Below are 15,848 nucleotides of genomic sequence, written 5' to 3'. Positions count from 1 at the left end.
TATATATATATATATATATATATATATATATATATATATATATATATATATATATATATATATATATATATATATATATATATATATATATATATATATTAGGGCTGCAACAACTAATCGATTAAATCGATTAAAATTGATTATTAAAATAGTTGCCGATTAATTTAGTCATCGATTCGTTGGATTTATGCTATGCGCATGCGCAGTTGTTTTTTTTTGTTTTGTTTTTTTTAATAAAACATTTTTTGTTTTGTTTTTTAAATAAACCTTTATTTATAAACTGCAACATTTATAAACAGCTGAGAAACAATAATCAAAATAAGTATGGTGCCAGTATGCTGTTTTTTTTTCAATAAAATACTGGATAGGATAGAAATGTAGTTTGTCTCTTTTATCCGATTATGAATCGATTAATCGAAGTAATAATCGACAGATTAGTCGATTATCAAATTAATCGTTAGTTGCAGCCCTAATATATATATGTCGAAGGACGATCATCATCATCATCATCATTATATATATATATACACAACTGTATGTAAAAAAAATTGTGAACACAAAATAAAATGCAGAGAAGGAGACAGTAGTAGTTAAGACTTTCGAACTAATGCCAACCTTGTTTCTTTTTTTTCCAGAATAGAGAAGTCGACCCTGATGATGTCCTAAAGACAGAACCGAACCATCTGCACATCGACAGTTCCAAAGAGAATTCTCCATGATGGTCTCACTGGCTCCTCCTCCGTGTCACTCGGATCGCGTTTAACCGCCACAGAGTGGCTCTAAAGTTTCAAAGACTCCACAAGGACTCCGATATCCCTCCATTCGTTGGCCACCACATGTTTGAGGCGACCGTGTTTGACCGCCGCCGCCGCCGCCGCCTACAACACCAACCTGCGCCATGCAGTGGAGACGGCGACATTGCTGTCCCATCAAGATGACGTGGACCGTCAAGCGCTCGCTATTTCGGACCCACGTGGCAGGCCTCCTCTCGCTGGCGCTGCTCTTTACCCTCTTCTTATTTTTCAGCCACCAGGACTGGCTGCCCGGGCGCAGCGGGCCGCGGGAACACCCGCTCGCCTACACCGTCAGGGGTTTCCGAAGTCCCAAGGGGGACGCCAACCAAAGCAGCTCCCTCAGGAGCCTGTGGAGGGAGACGGGTTACATCGCACCAAAGCCTTTACTCAACCTTAGCGCTCAACAGGCGGAGGGCGGCGGCGGCGGCGGGGAGGGCGCGGTCCGAGTGGTCGCGATGGGACTCGGCGACTCCATGAGCGCCAACAACAGTTTACAGAAGGAGATGGGCGTGGGAGGGAGGCTCAGTGCGCAGCCCTACCCCTACATCCTGAACGAGCCTTTCAAGTGCAGCGACGGCGCGCCGTTCCTCGTCGTCCTCATCGCCGTGGAACCCGGCCAGGCCGACGCCCGTAACGCCATCCGGCAGACGTGGGGCAACAGCAGCGTGGCCATGGGCCTGGGCTTTGTCCGTCTCTTCCTGCTGGGCACGGGGACCACCCCCGACTCCTTCCTTCAGAGCAGCATCGAGGAGGAGAGCCGCGTTTACCACGACATCATCCAGCAGGAATATCAGGACACTTACTATAACTTGACAGTCAAAACCTTAATGGGCATGAACTGGGTGGCGACGTATTGCCCCCGCGCCGCTTACGTAATGAAGACGGACAGCGACATGTTTGTCAACACTGAGTATCTCATTCAGAAGCTGCTCAAGCCCGAGCTGCCGCCCAAGCAGCGGTACTTCACCGGCTACCTGATGAGAGGCTACGCACCAAACCGAAACAAGGACAGTAAGTGGTACATGCCACCGGAGCTGTACCCGAGCGAGCGCTACCCCATATTCTGCTCCGGCACGGGGTACGTGTTCTCGGGCGACATGGCGGAGCTGATCTACCAAGCGTCCCTCGGCATACGCCGGCTGCACCTGGAGGACGTTTACGTGGGGATATGCCTGGCCAAGTTGCGCATCGACCCGGCGCCGCCCCCCAACGAGTTCCTCTTCAACCACTGGAGGGTGTCTTACTCCAGCTGCAAGTACAGCCACCTCATCACGTCCCACCAGTTCCACCCCAACGAGCTGGTCAAGTACTGGAACCACTTGCAGAGCAACAAGCACAACGCCTGCGCCAACACGGCGAAGGAAAAGAACGGCAGGTACAGACACCGGAGGTTCCACGGAGAGCGAACTCCTTGATTTTGCGGGTGCGGGTGCGGGTGCGGGTGCGGGTGCGGGACTTCTTTGACCTCAGCACAATTCACTATATAGAAAAAGCACATTGTTTTTGGGTATCGTGTACAGTCGACGATTGAAGCTATTTTTTTATTTTGGGAGAAATGTCAAGTATCGTACACATATTCAGCCACCTGAAAGGTGCAATGGAAGGCATATCCGGGGGCGATACGGGGCACGGACCCTGATGCTGCACGTTTTGAAAAAAGGGGGGTTAAGATTATTACGGTATTGCACACGGGGACAAATCTATGAAGTTGAAACAAACAAAAAAACCCACCAATGTGTTTACACAGACAAAGGGAAATGTAAATGTATTATGTCGAAAGTTATACTACCTAAATATGAATGAAAATATCACCGACAAGTTATTCTGACCTGTCTCTCAGTGTTTACTTTCCAGCTTCATCAAACACCACAGAGTTTGACTGCCATATCCTGTGTTTTATTTTTCAATAATAAACATGAAGGCACTCCAAATCACGGCGATGACGACTGAGATTGTATTTTTCAAAGCTTTACGCCTTTGAGCATACGTGCAATGAAGCAGTTAATAATTAAATGTACCAAATTCCCTTTTTCTTGTAATTGTGTGTTCTGTCGCACTCACCTGGAATGGTGTAACACAGCTGCTAATATTAGTGTTCATCAACAGTCTGACATGTTGTTATTTCAGAAAGCAGTGAGCTTTCAAGTGGTTTATTTTAATATGATTATATAAATATTTGCCTATGTTTTTTGTAGTGATGGATCACAGTGAACCTAAGGGCTGTTGTGCAACGTCTTTTAAAATGTACGACAAATGACTTAGCTTTTTAGCGTAATTCATATTGTTAAGACTATGACCTATAGATTCTATATATGTAAGCATATAATCGACTTTACTCCTATCTAGGGATGAGCTCAACAAACGACAAGCTTAGCACATTCAAATTAAGAGCAAAAACTGCTTCCTGACTACGGCAACTTACATAGAACAAACTGAAATAAATAAAGTATTTGGCAATTGTGGCGTCTGACCAGTATTCCCTCTCAGGGAATTAAAGTCACTGGTCAATCCCAAATTCTTTCAGATGACATATATGCTGAGTAAGAAGGACCATCAAGACAGAATAGGAATATTAACAAGTTTTACTGAAGCTTCAGGAGACCAGCTCAACATGGTCCAACATTCAAACGGAAGAGACAACTTCTTGCATCCGAAGAAAGCCCCCACCTCTCCAGAAAGGAATACAGCCTCATTGTTCTACTACAGATAAGATATAAGGGAGTACTCCAACTCCTACAGTGCAAGCCTTCAAGGTAACACACACAGTTTACTTGCGGACATAAAATGAAAAAATAGAAAGAGTACACATGGAAAAACACTGGCTGCTTTAAACATGACTATGAATAAAGAAATAACTCTTAAACATACATGCATTCTCCACACCACCCATCCAAATGATCAGAATCAGGTGTCCTAATCACTTGGCCCGGCCACAGGTGTATAAAATCAAGCACTTAGGCATGGAGACTGTTTCTACAAACATTTGTGAAAGAATGGGCCGCTCTCAGTGATTTCCAGCGTGGAACTGTCATAGGATGCCACCTGTGCGACAAATCCAGTCGTGAAATTTCCTCGCTCCTAAATATTCCAAAGTCAACTGTCGGCTTTATTATAAAGAAAATGGAAGAGTTTGGGAACAACAGCAACTCAGCCACCTAGTGGTAGGCCACGTAAACTGACAGAGAGGGGTCAGCGGATGCTGAAGCGCATAGTGCAAAGAGGTCGCTGACAGTCAGTTGCTACAGAACTCCAAACTTCATGTGACCTTCCAATTAGCCCACGTACAGTACGCAGAGAGCTTCATGGAATGGGTTTTCCATGGCCGAGCTGCTTTATCTAAGCCATACACCACCAAGTCCAATGAGATGCAGTGGTTTAAAGCACGTCACCACTGGACTCAAGAGCAGTCTGGCAATCTAATGGACGAGTCTGGGTTTGGAGGTTGCCAGGAGAACGCTACATTTCGGACTGCATTGTGCCGAGTGTGAAATTTGGTGGAGGAGGAATTATGGTGTGGGGTTGTTTTTCAGGAGTTGGGCTTGGCCCCTTAGTTCCAGTGAAAGGAACTTTGAATTCTCCAGGATACCAAAACATTTTGGACGATTCCATGCTCCCAACCTTGTGGGAACAGTTTTTGGAGCGGGCCCCTTCCTCTTCCAACATGACTGTGCACCAGTGCACAAAGCAAGGTCCATAAAGACATGGATGACAAAGCCTAGTGTGGATGAACTTGACTGGCCTGCTCAGCGTCCTAACCTGAATTCGACAGAACACCTTTGGGACTAATTAGAACGGGGACTGAGAGCCAGGCCTTCTCGACCAACATCAGTGTGTGACCTCACCAATGCGCTTTTAGAAAAAATTCCTATAAACACACCCCGCAACCTTGTGGACAGCCTTCCCAGTAGAGTTGAAGCTGTAATAGCTGCAAAAGGTGGACCGACATCATATTGAACCCTATGGGTTAGGAATGGGATGGCACTTCAAGTTCATATGTGAGTCAAGGCAGGTGGCCAAATACTTTTGGCAATATAGTATTTATTATACTTTGTTATCACTGATTAAAAAAAGCAATATTTTGTTAAACCACCACATTATAACTGCATGTACATTATATATATTATTATTTGATACTTAGGCACTAACAAATAAATATACAACACATCCAGGATGAGAGGAATGCTTATAGATTGTAATAGATTGCCAAGACATAGAAGACAGAGTATGGGTGTGGATGAACTAGACTGGCCTGCTCAGAGTCCTGACCTGAATCCGGCAGAACTAGAATTAGAACGGAGACTGAGAGCCAGGCCTTCTCGACCAACATCAGTGTGTGACCTCACCAATGCACTTTTGTGGAAGAATGGTGGAAAATTCCTATAAACACACTCTGCAACCTTGTGGACAGCCTTTCCCAGAAGAGTTGAAGCTGTAATAGCTGCAAAAGGTGGACCCACATCATATTGAACCCTATGGGTTAGGAATGGGATGGCACTTCAAGTTCATATGTGAGTCAAGGAAGGTGTCCAAATACTTTTAGCAATATGGTGTATTTGAATATCATCTTTGCAGGGATGCTTGATGTTTTTTACGTCGCACCAATTTGCTTGGTTCTCTCGGTACTCTAATTTCGGTAATCAGTTAAGAAATGTAACTTTGATACAGATGTCTTAACGTTATCAAACGTAACCAATAATTGTTCATTCCAAAGTAGTTTTATGGTTAACAGGAAAATGTACAAAACCCCAAAATAGTCCAAGTTCCGGTGAAGTCTGCACACTGTGGAGACAAGTAATCTCAAGGCTGAGTAATGAGCAATGAATTAAACATTAAGGTCAATGTCTCCAGGGCATAAACAATATTCTGTAAAAAAAAAAAGAAACATACCTTCTGACTCTAATTAAGAAAGACTGGCAGTGTTACTTTATTCGGAACAGAGAGCACAGCCTGTGTCAGAGTATATTATGACAGGTTGTGTCGGAATAAAAATAGCAGCGGTGGTGACAACATGGCTTATTCACCAGAGTTTGGGTATTTAGTACTGGACTTGACTATGTGAAATATAACATTTAGTGTACGACCCCCGGCAAAAATGACGTCGTCCCCAGACCTGGAGGATGTTTGGAGTTGTTTAACCCTTGTGTGGTGTTCGGGTCTGTGGGACCCGTTTTCATTTTTTATTCAAAGAAAAATTATACAATTAATTAATTTTGTCAAACTGACACTCACGGATTTTGGCTCATTTTCTGTGAAGAACATATATCAGAATACATATTTAATGACCACACACCATACACCCCCCTACACATTTCTATTACATATAAGATGTCCGGGTCCACTGGACCCGGGGCTAATAGAAGTGTGGAAATCGATGTTATGTGTACCACACACACACACACACAGCAGGCCTAGACAGGAGGAGGACAGAGTGTAGGTCCACAGAATATCAGAGGGTCAAATGTGCGAGAAAATGAGAGCAGACAGTGTTGACAAACAATGTTGCAACCTTGTGTGGGAACCGCAGGTGCAGAAACACAAAAGAAGAATCCCTGTGGGATGCAGAAACTGGCAGAGAAATTTTTGAGCAGATGTTTATTGGGATAAGGTAAACATCTGTTCAGTATTTTAACATAAAAGTGTTTGATTGTGAGGCATTAAAAGCCACAAAATGCAACGGGTCCATCAGACCCACAAACGCTGGCTGAGTAACAACAATATGAACGTTGCACAAGGGTTAACTTTGTAGACAGAAATGAGTGTTCACATCTTGGAGAGCTGTTGCACCAGGTGGATTGACATGAATCATGGCTCCGACACGAGAGATGTCAATTGGAACAAAGGAGAGGACGATCATGTTATGATTTTGTCACGCCAGGTCTTGTTCTGTGGTTGTGTTAAGTATTAGTTTAGGCCCCGTTTACACTAAGTCTGGCTAATGTTATCCAGGGTGAATCCCACCTAACCTTATCCGTGTCCACACAGAACAATGCCACCATTTAAGACCCCCTCCCCGCAACGCGACCTAATACGCATGTGCGGAAAATGCGCACGGCATAGTTGTCAGGTTCAAACACTGATGACATCTATTAAACGAGACAAGAAGCAAGGAATTAAACACAGACAGAATTGAATTTGGTTCAATTGAGGAGAAACGTGTCGACCTGTAACTTCTTACAGTGTCACCCACACTCTAACGGAATAAGGTTCACGTCTCCTCTTTTATTTGGATATTCCCTGTTTACATAACAACAGCTGTTTCTAAAGGAATGGGGGGGTATGTAAACAGCCATTGTTTTCGGTCACATTAACACAAAAGAAAAAGGTCCCTCGGGCTTGGACTTGTCCTGGATCGAGCTTGGGCAATTCTTGGATCACAATAGATAACCCCTTATGTCTCCTCCCATCGTACACAGCGGAATTTTCCAAGCCTTTGGCTTGGTGCAACAAAGACAGCTTTCGTATGTTCATACAATTTTTCTGACAATAGTCACCTCCAGTGTTGCTTTGTGTGCCAGTTCTTAAATTTAACTTATCTGAACAATATTCAGTTTTGTGGTATTTCAATGAACTGGAATCCAGTGCGCTGTGGGGCCCTATTGTAGTGAATCACACCTGAGACATCATAAATTAATCAAATCTTTATTAGACACGTAAACAAAGTGATAAAGAACATTTTACAACAATCAATCTAGGAATTTAGATATCTGGTCAGGACACTCCTCACTCTTTTGCCTTCACCTTCATTGTCCATTCCTTTTTGGTGACTTTATATACTCTGGACCTAGACGTTGAGTCCGCGACATACATGGCGGACAATAACTGATACAGTCCAAAATCATTCGCCGTTTTCCGTAGTTAGTCTTCCCTCGACGGCCGGGTAATACAAAGCACACGCTACCTTTTTTATCACATCCACAGGATTCCGCATTCTCGTTGACTCTCCTTCGACGAATGGACCAAGTTTTTCGGTAAGTACAATCACAGATGACCCGGACATTGGAAAGTTATCTTGCCCTCCGAGAAGTGTTGTATCCCAAATAGCTGCAATCGCTTTTTCTTAAGGTATTGATGTGTGATTTCCACAAGTGTCTGTACATGTAGAAGAAGTAGAAACACGGGCATGTCTGGATGACTCGCCTCCATATTTCCAGTGGTTAGCTCCGAGTTCCGAAATCGCTTGATTATGAAGCTGGCTGTGGTGCGTTCTTTCTGACGTAACTTCCTGTGTGAGCGCGGTCTTACTGGCGTCACTTCCTCTCCGAACTCAGTTTATTAAACGATCAATGAGTCCATACAAAGCTAAGAGCTGTAGATTCAAAAAATACACGGTGCACCTACCCGTGTAAGAAATGTGTCCGAGGAGGGAGACCTTAAACGATAGTTTAGTGAGGCTGAAACGGGGCTTAGGCTAAATAATTATTCATTTAAGGGGTGAAACGACTTAGTGTAGACATGGCCTCAGTCTTCTGTTATACTCTCAATGCTGTTTTTGTCCCTTTTTTACGTTTTCTTGTTGCTAGGTGGCTGATTAGCCGCACCTGCTTTCGGTTTATTGATTATGGTCTTCCCCTTTATATTCTGGCATCTCCCAGTCTTAGTTGCTGGCGATTGCTCGCTGTCAGTTTAGTTCTTTTTATTCCACGCTACCTATGTTTATGCTTATCTCCATGCTACGCTTAGCCAGCACCCAAGTTGTGGGTTTTCGCCCTGCGTGTCGAAGAAAAGATTCATCTTACCTGCGAGCTGCCTGAGGTCCTCCGCACCATTTGGAATCGCAGACTCTTCAAAACATGGCAGCATACGACAGATCGAAAGTCTTCAAGAAGATAACTAAAGGCGAGCATACTGGTAGAACAAGGAAAACATCAAAGCCCGCAGACACAAAACCTGGAGCAATATTTCTCGAAAACAGAAAATGCACAGCAGAACAAATAAACAACAAATGCGCGGAAACTTGAGTCTCTGTTTCTGACTGAACTTGTCACGGCGCATGTGCAGTCCCGCACGGCTGCAGGCGATCAGCAATCTGCGCACCTGGGACTGATGAAGGCGAGCAGTAGAAAGACCAACGGATCCGAAGATCCGGCGCCGGAACGTAATCATCTGTTCCCGTAGTACAGTGGTCACCAACCTTTTTGAAAGCAAGAGCTACTTCTTGGGTACTGATTAATGCGAAGGGCTACCAGTTTGATATACATTTAAATAAATTGCCAGAAATAGCCAATTTGCTCAATTTACCTTTAACTCTATGTTATTATTAATAATTAATGATATTTAGACTTAATTCAACGGTTTAAAACAGGAGAAAACACGAAAAAAAAATGACAATTAAATTTTGAAACATAGTTTATCTTCAATTTCGACTCTTTAAAATTCAAAATTCAACCGAAAAAACGAAGAGAGAAACTAGCTAATTTGAATCTTTTTGAAAAAATTAAAAAAATAATTTATGGAACATCATTAGTAATTTTTCCTGATTAAGATTAATTTTAGAATTTTGATGACATGTTTTAAATAGGTTAAAATCCAATCTGCACTTTGTTAGAATATATAACAAATTGGACCAAGCTATATTTCTAACAAAGACAAATCATTATTTCTTCTAGATTTTCCAGAACAAAATTTTTAAAAGAAATTCAAAAGACTTTGAAATAAGATTTAAATTTGATTCTACAGATTTTCTAGCTTTGCCAGAATAATTTTTTTGAATTTTAATCATAATAAGTTTGAAGAAATATTTCACAAATATTCTTCGTCAAAAAAACAGAAGCTAAAATGAAGAATTAAATTAAAATGTATTTATTATTCTTTACAATAAAAAAAATAAATGTACTTGAACATTGATTTAAATTGTCAGGAAAGAAGAGGAAGGAATTTAAAAGGTAAAAAGGTATATGTGTTTAAAAATCCTAAAATCATTTTTAAGGTTGTATTTTTTCTCTAAAATTGTCTTTCTGAAAGTTATAAGAAGCAAAGTAAAAACATTTATGAATGTATTTAAACAAGTGAAGACCAAGTCTTTAAAATATTTTCTTGGATTTTCAAATTCTATTTGAGTTTTGTCTCTCTTAGAATTAAAAATGTCGGGCAAAGTGAGACCAGCTTGCTAGTAAATAAATACAATTTAAAAAATAGAGGCAGCTCACTGGTAAGTGCTGCTATTTGAGCTATTTTTAGAACAGGCCAGCGGGCTACTCATCTGGTCCTTACGGGCTACCTGGTGCCCGCGGGCACCGCGTTGGTGACCCCTGCCGTAGTAAGCATCCCATCTCTGGCTTCCCTCCCTCGTACTTGCTCTCTCTCTGTGTCTTCCTAGTTCCTGTGTCTTATGTCCCTTGTGTTTCCCGCAGTACTTCCTGTGTCTCCCACGATCGAGTTGTGTGCTTCGACTTCCCTCTGGACTTTGGACTGCCTCCCTCGATCCTCGACCCCTGCTTGGACAAGAACCCTTTTGACGCCTCGCTTTAACCCCCCCCCCCGACAACCTGCCTGTCTCACGGACCATTTCCGGTGTTGTTGTTTCCAGATAAGGAGATGCTGCTCCGTTATTGATTGAAGTAAAGTCTGAATGTCATTAAAACAGACCGCCCGCAAGACGGCGCATCCGGAAGCGACTGTCAGAAAGCGGCTTGAAGATGATCTGTAAAACATAATCTATGCAACATTTTGACCAAAGAACCACCATTACATGTTATGTAGACCACAAGGAAGTCTTTTACATTTAGAAAAATGTAAAAATAGACCATTCATCGGCAGTGCTCCTATGGTCCGGAAAATACGGTAAGGAAAAAATTGTCACAATTTGTCGACCATGAAAGTCCATGCTCTGAAATTGACCCCTTCCAAGTCAATGGACAATTGCAGCTGCCCATATTGAAAACCGAAAAAGTTTTATGGCCAGATGCTTGTTGATGGCTACAAAAGGCGCCTGATCGATGTGAAACGTGCTATAAGAACAGTTAATACTGTCCAATCCAATCCCCCTTTTTTCTTATAGCATTATTAACAACAGAACTGTTTCCAGGGTGCTGCACATAAAAATAAACAATAAAAAGTAATTACATTAAAAACATCACACAATAAAACAAGTGAAAGCAAATCAATGAAACAGAATACAACAATAAAAGACACAGAGGAGCACAAGACTCACGCCGATTTAAAAGCCAGAGAATAAAAATAGATTTTAAGTTAAGACTTGAAACCTTCAACATTCTGACATGAGGGGGCTGAATATTCCATAGTTTAGGGCCTTGTCTCCCACCATGCTAAGTCTTGTCTTAGGCCTCGCAAGTTAATACTAGTAGGGGTTAGGGTTGGATGGTATACTGTTATTAGTATAGTACCGTGATACTAATGAATCCTAATCGGTACTATACCGCCTCTGAAAAGTACCGGTCCACTGACCCCAACCCCCCCCCCCCCCCCCCCCAACCCAACCCCCACCCCACCCCCCCCCCACCCCCCCCACCCCGGCCCCTGTCGTCATCACGTTGTGTCATAATAATAATAATAATAGATTTTATTTGTAAAAAGCACTTTACATTGAGTAAACAACCTCAAAGTGCTACAGTGTATTAAAAAAATAGAAAGATAATAAAAAATAAATACAAATAAAAACTAGAACAGCCAAATAGCTAAAACTAGTATGCATATATCTAAAAAAAAAAAGCATTTTTAAAAGCATCCACAGTCTATGGTGCCCTCAGGTGGTCAGGGAGAGCGTTCCACAGACTGGGAGCGGCGGAGCATTGTTCGTAGCTTTGTCCTCGGAGGTTGGAGTTCCTCGGATTGCTGGTTTTACGAGCAAAAGAGCATGTTCGGCAGCGCACAATCACGGAGTACTTACAAGCAGACACAGTGTGTAGACAGAAAAGGGAGAACGGACGCATTTTGGCTTAAAAACTAAAGATAAAGGTGAAGTTATAACACTCAAATGCCCTCAGGAAGAGGTGCTTTAAGACATGGCTAGCTAGCTAGGGTCTAACATCCAGACGCCGTCGGCAGTGTTTTAGCTATTTTTAAATCTTAAGTCTTGTCTTAGGCCTCGCAAGTTAAAGGGAAACTTCGGTTTTTTTCAACCTGGGCCCTGTTTTCATAATTTTTTCTGTATATATGAGTGCTGGATAAAACATTTTTTGAGGTCGCGCCAGTATTGAGCAGGGCAGGCAGCCTCCAGCCCAGCTAACGCTCGTACACAGGGCAACTGGCTCTCGTCAAAATTCGGCCTATAAACATGCATTTTTTTCACACTGACAGGCTCAGATAGTTACAATGAGTGTCCGACAACATACTAGAAAGGAGAAATTAACGTATGTCTCTACCTTTAGCTGGAGATCGCTGTGTGTTGTGAGCTGTGTCCAAATCTCACCACGCTACAAATCTCGTTCCGAAATCTCGCGATAACTCGCGACAAAACACCGGTGGAAAAACAGTTACCTGACTGAGGTGAAGAGAGATGACTGAAGTGATTTTCTGCCTCCACTATAAAACTAAAATAACAGTCTTCGGTAATCCAACAGAAAATCACTTCAGTCATCTCTCTTCACCTCAGTCAGGTAACTGTTTTTCCACCGGTGTTTTGTCGCGAGATTTCGGAACGAGATTTGTAGCGTGGTGAGATTTGGACACAGCTCACAACACACAGCGATCTCCAGCTAAAGGTAGAGACATACGTTAATTTCTCCTTTCTAGTATGTTGTCGGACACTCATTGTAACTATCTGAGCCTGTCAGTGTGAAAAAAATGCATGTTTATAGGCCGAATTTTGACGAGAGCCAGTTGCCCTGTGTACGAGCGTTAGCTGGGCTGGAGGCTGCCTGCCCTGCTCAATACTGGCGCGACCTCAAAAAATGTTTTATCCAGCACTCATATATACAGAAAAAATTATGAAAACAGGGCCCAGGTTGAAAAAAACCGAAGTTTCCCTTTATACTAGTAGGGGTTAGGGTGGGATGGTATACTGTTATTAGTATAGTACCGTGATACTAATGAATCCTAATACTGCCTCTGAAAAGTACCGGTCCACCCCCCCCACCCCCGGGCCCCTGTCGTCATCACGTCGTGTCATAATAATAATAGTAATAATAGATTTTATTTGTAAAAAGCACTTTACGTTGAGTAAACAACCTCAAAGTGCTACAGTGTATTAAAAAAAAAGATAATTGAAAAAAATAAAAACTAGAACAGCCAAATAGCTAAAACTAGTATGCACATATCTAAAAAAAAAAATGATTTTTTTAAAAAGAAGGGTTTTCAAGCCTATTTTAAAAGCATTCACAGTCTGTGGTGCCCCTAGGTGGTCAGGGAGAGCGTTCCACAGACTGGGAGCGGCGTAGCAGAAAGCCCGGTCTCCCATTGTTCGTAGCTTTGTCAAGGGAGGTTGGAGGTCCTCGGATTGCTGGTTTTTACGAGCAGAGGAGCATGTTCGGCAGCGCACAATCACTGAGTACTTACAAGCAGACACAGTGTGTGGACAGAAAAGGGAGAACAGACGCATTTTGGCTTAAAAACTAACGATAAAGGTGAAGTTATAACACTGAAATGCCCTCAGGAAGAGGTGCTTTAAGACATGGCTAGCTAGCTAGCGGCTAAAGTCCATCCGCAGTCGGCAGTGTTTTAGCTACTTCTAAATCACTAATCCTGGTCTCCATGGCGACAAATAAAGTAAGTTTCTTACAAGTATCAACCCTGCAGGACGAGGAATAGCTAAACATGCTTCACTACACACCGTAGCTCGCTGGCGTCAAAATGTAAACAAACGCCATTGGTGGATCTACACCTAACATCCACTGTAATGATATCAAGTACAGGAGCGTATCTAGTCGATGCTACTATGATTGCATGGATATTTGTTGGCATCACATCCTCTTCCGTTTTTAAAAAATGTATATTATGTTTATAAAGTCAGGAAATATGTCCCTGGACACATGAGGACTTTGAATATGACCAATGTATGATCCTGTAACTACTTGGTATCGGATTGATACCCAAATTTGTGGTATCATCCAAAACTAATGTAAAGTATCCAAACAACAGAAGATTAAGTGATTATTACATTTTAACAGAAGTGTAGACGGAACATGTTAAGAGAGAAAGTAAGCAGATCTTAACAGTAAATGAACAAGTAGATTAATAATTCATTTTCTACCACTTGTCCTTTATAAAGTTGACAAAATAATAGAATGATAAATGACACAATATGTTACTGCATATGTCAGCAGCTAAATTAGGAGTCTTTGTTCGGACAAAGCTACGAACAATGGGAGACCGGGCTTTCTGCTCCGCCGCTCCCAGTCTGTGGAACGCTCTCCCTGACCACCTGAGGGCACCACAGACTGTGGATGCTTTTAAAAAAGGCTAAAAAAAACCTTCTTTTTGAAAAAGCCTTTTTTTTAGATATTTGCATACTAGTTTGAGCTATTTGGCTGTTCTAGTTTTAATTATTTTTCATTTGTTATCTTTTTATTTTTATTCTTTTTAATACACTGTAGCACTTTGAGGTTGTTTACTCCATGTAAAGTGCTTTTTACAAATAAAATCTATTAGTATTATTATTATTACTGACTACATAAAGACAAATTGTCTTGTATGTTCACTATTTTATTTAAGGACAAACTTGCAATAAGAAACACATGTTTGATGTACCCTAAGATTTTTTGTTGTAATAAAGCCAATAATGCAATTTTTTGTGGTCCCCTTTATTTAGAAAAGTATCGAGAAGAATAGAAATAATTTTGGTACCGGTACCAAAATATTGGTATCGGGACAACACTAGTAGGGGTCCTAGGGGTCTACTCCATCCCTCCCTCCACTGGAAGTTTCCTCCACAACCCAATTAGTTCAAGCTCGTTTTACCATCAGTATCTTTCTATAACTTAGCTCTCTCTTCACATAGAAGAGGTGCTCATTAAATAAATTCCCGGACAGACGTTCCATGAACTGAACTGATTCAAAGTGGCTGAGATGGTTCCGGGTTTTTTACCGGGTGGTATGTGGCCGACAACGATTCTATGCGCTACTTGGTTGTCCTGACCAACCGACCGTGCGATGAGTCATGCATCTGTCACATGCACCTGCAGGCAGCGGCAAATGTAGTGCTCTGAAACAACACGCTGCTGGGAAGACACGGTATACCTCTTCTTCCGTCGGAGCCTCCTGTGGTGTGCGTCGGAGAGTAATGCGATAATGCTGCCGGACGACCACGAGATGTGGACTCCCCCCTCGCGTCTACTCTGCTTCCCTCGTGGCACACAAAGACCTCTGCAGCTTAACGAGTAGGTAGACCAGTTGATCTGCCGTTTCTTTTCTGCTCTGCCCCCCTCTCCCTTGTGGGGGAAGGGGTGGGGGGGCACAGGTTCGGTGGCCACGGATGAAGTGCTGGCTGTCCAAAGTTGGGACTGCTCACCTGTGCATCGGTTGGGGACGTCTCTGCGCTGCTGACCTGTCTCCGCTCGGGATGGTCTCCTGCTGGCCCCACTATGGACTGGACTCTCACTATTATGTTAGATCCACTATGGACTGGACTCTCACTATTATGTTAGATCCACTATGGACTGGACTCTCACTATTATGTTAGATCCACTATGGACTGGACTCTCACAATTATGTTATATCCCACTATGGACTGAACTCTCACTATTATGTTAGATCCACTATGGACTGGACTCTCACTATTATGTTAGATCCACTATGGACTGGACTCTCACTATTACATTAGATCCACTATGGACTGGACTCTCACTATTATGTTAGATCCACTATGGACTGGACTGTCACTATTATGTTGGATCCACTATGGACTGGACTCTCACAATATTATGCTAGATCCACTATGGACTGGACTCTCACTATTATGTTAGAATCCACTATGGACTGGACTCTCCCAATATTATGCTAGATCCACTATGGACTGGACTCTCACTATTATTTTAGATCCACTATGGACTGGACTCTCACTATTATGTTAGATCCACTATGGACTGGACTCTCACTATTATGTTAGATCCACTAATGGACTAGACTCTCACTATTATGTTGGATCCACTATGGACTAGA

The 15,848-nt window shown here is 42.5% G+C and overlaps 1 protein-coding gene across 1 annotated transcript in view; it reads left to right on the top strand.

The window, feature by feature from the left end:
* Window positions 1–2,820, top strand: part of b3galt2 (UDP-Gal:betaGlcNAc beta 1,3-galactosyltransferase, polypeptide 2) — a 52,471-nt gene extending 49,651 nt beyond the window's left edge. Inside the window, exon 2 of the mRNA XM_062027593.1 lies at window positions 636–2,820. Within this exon, the coding sequence (XP_061883577.1) occupies window positions 899–2,209 (1,311 nt within the window). The 5' untranslated portion in view covers window positions 636–898 and the 3' untranslated portion in view covers window positions 2,210–2,820. The remainder of the gene's footprint in view (window positions 1–635) is intronic.
* The last annotated feature ends 13,028 nt before the right edge of the window (window positions 2,821–15,848 follow it).

This window comes from Entelurus aequoreus, linkage group LG19, assembly GCF_033978785.1.
Source record: "Entelurus aequoreus isolate RoL-2023_Sb linkage group LG19, RoL_Eaeq_v1.1, whole genome shotgun sequence".
In the NCBI taxonomy this organism is placed as follows: Eukaryota; Metazoa; Chordata; class Actinopteri; order Syngnathiformes; family Syngnathidae; genus Entelurus; species Entelurus aequoreus.
The sequence above is the reverse complement of the archived record's forward strand: the minus strand, read 5'-3'. Positions and strand labels throughout refer to the sequence as shown.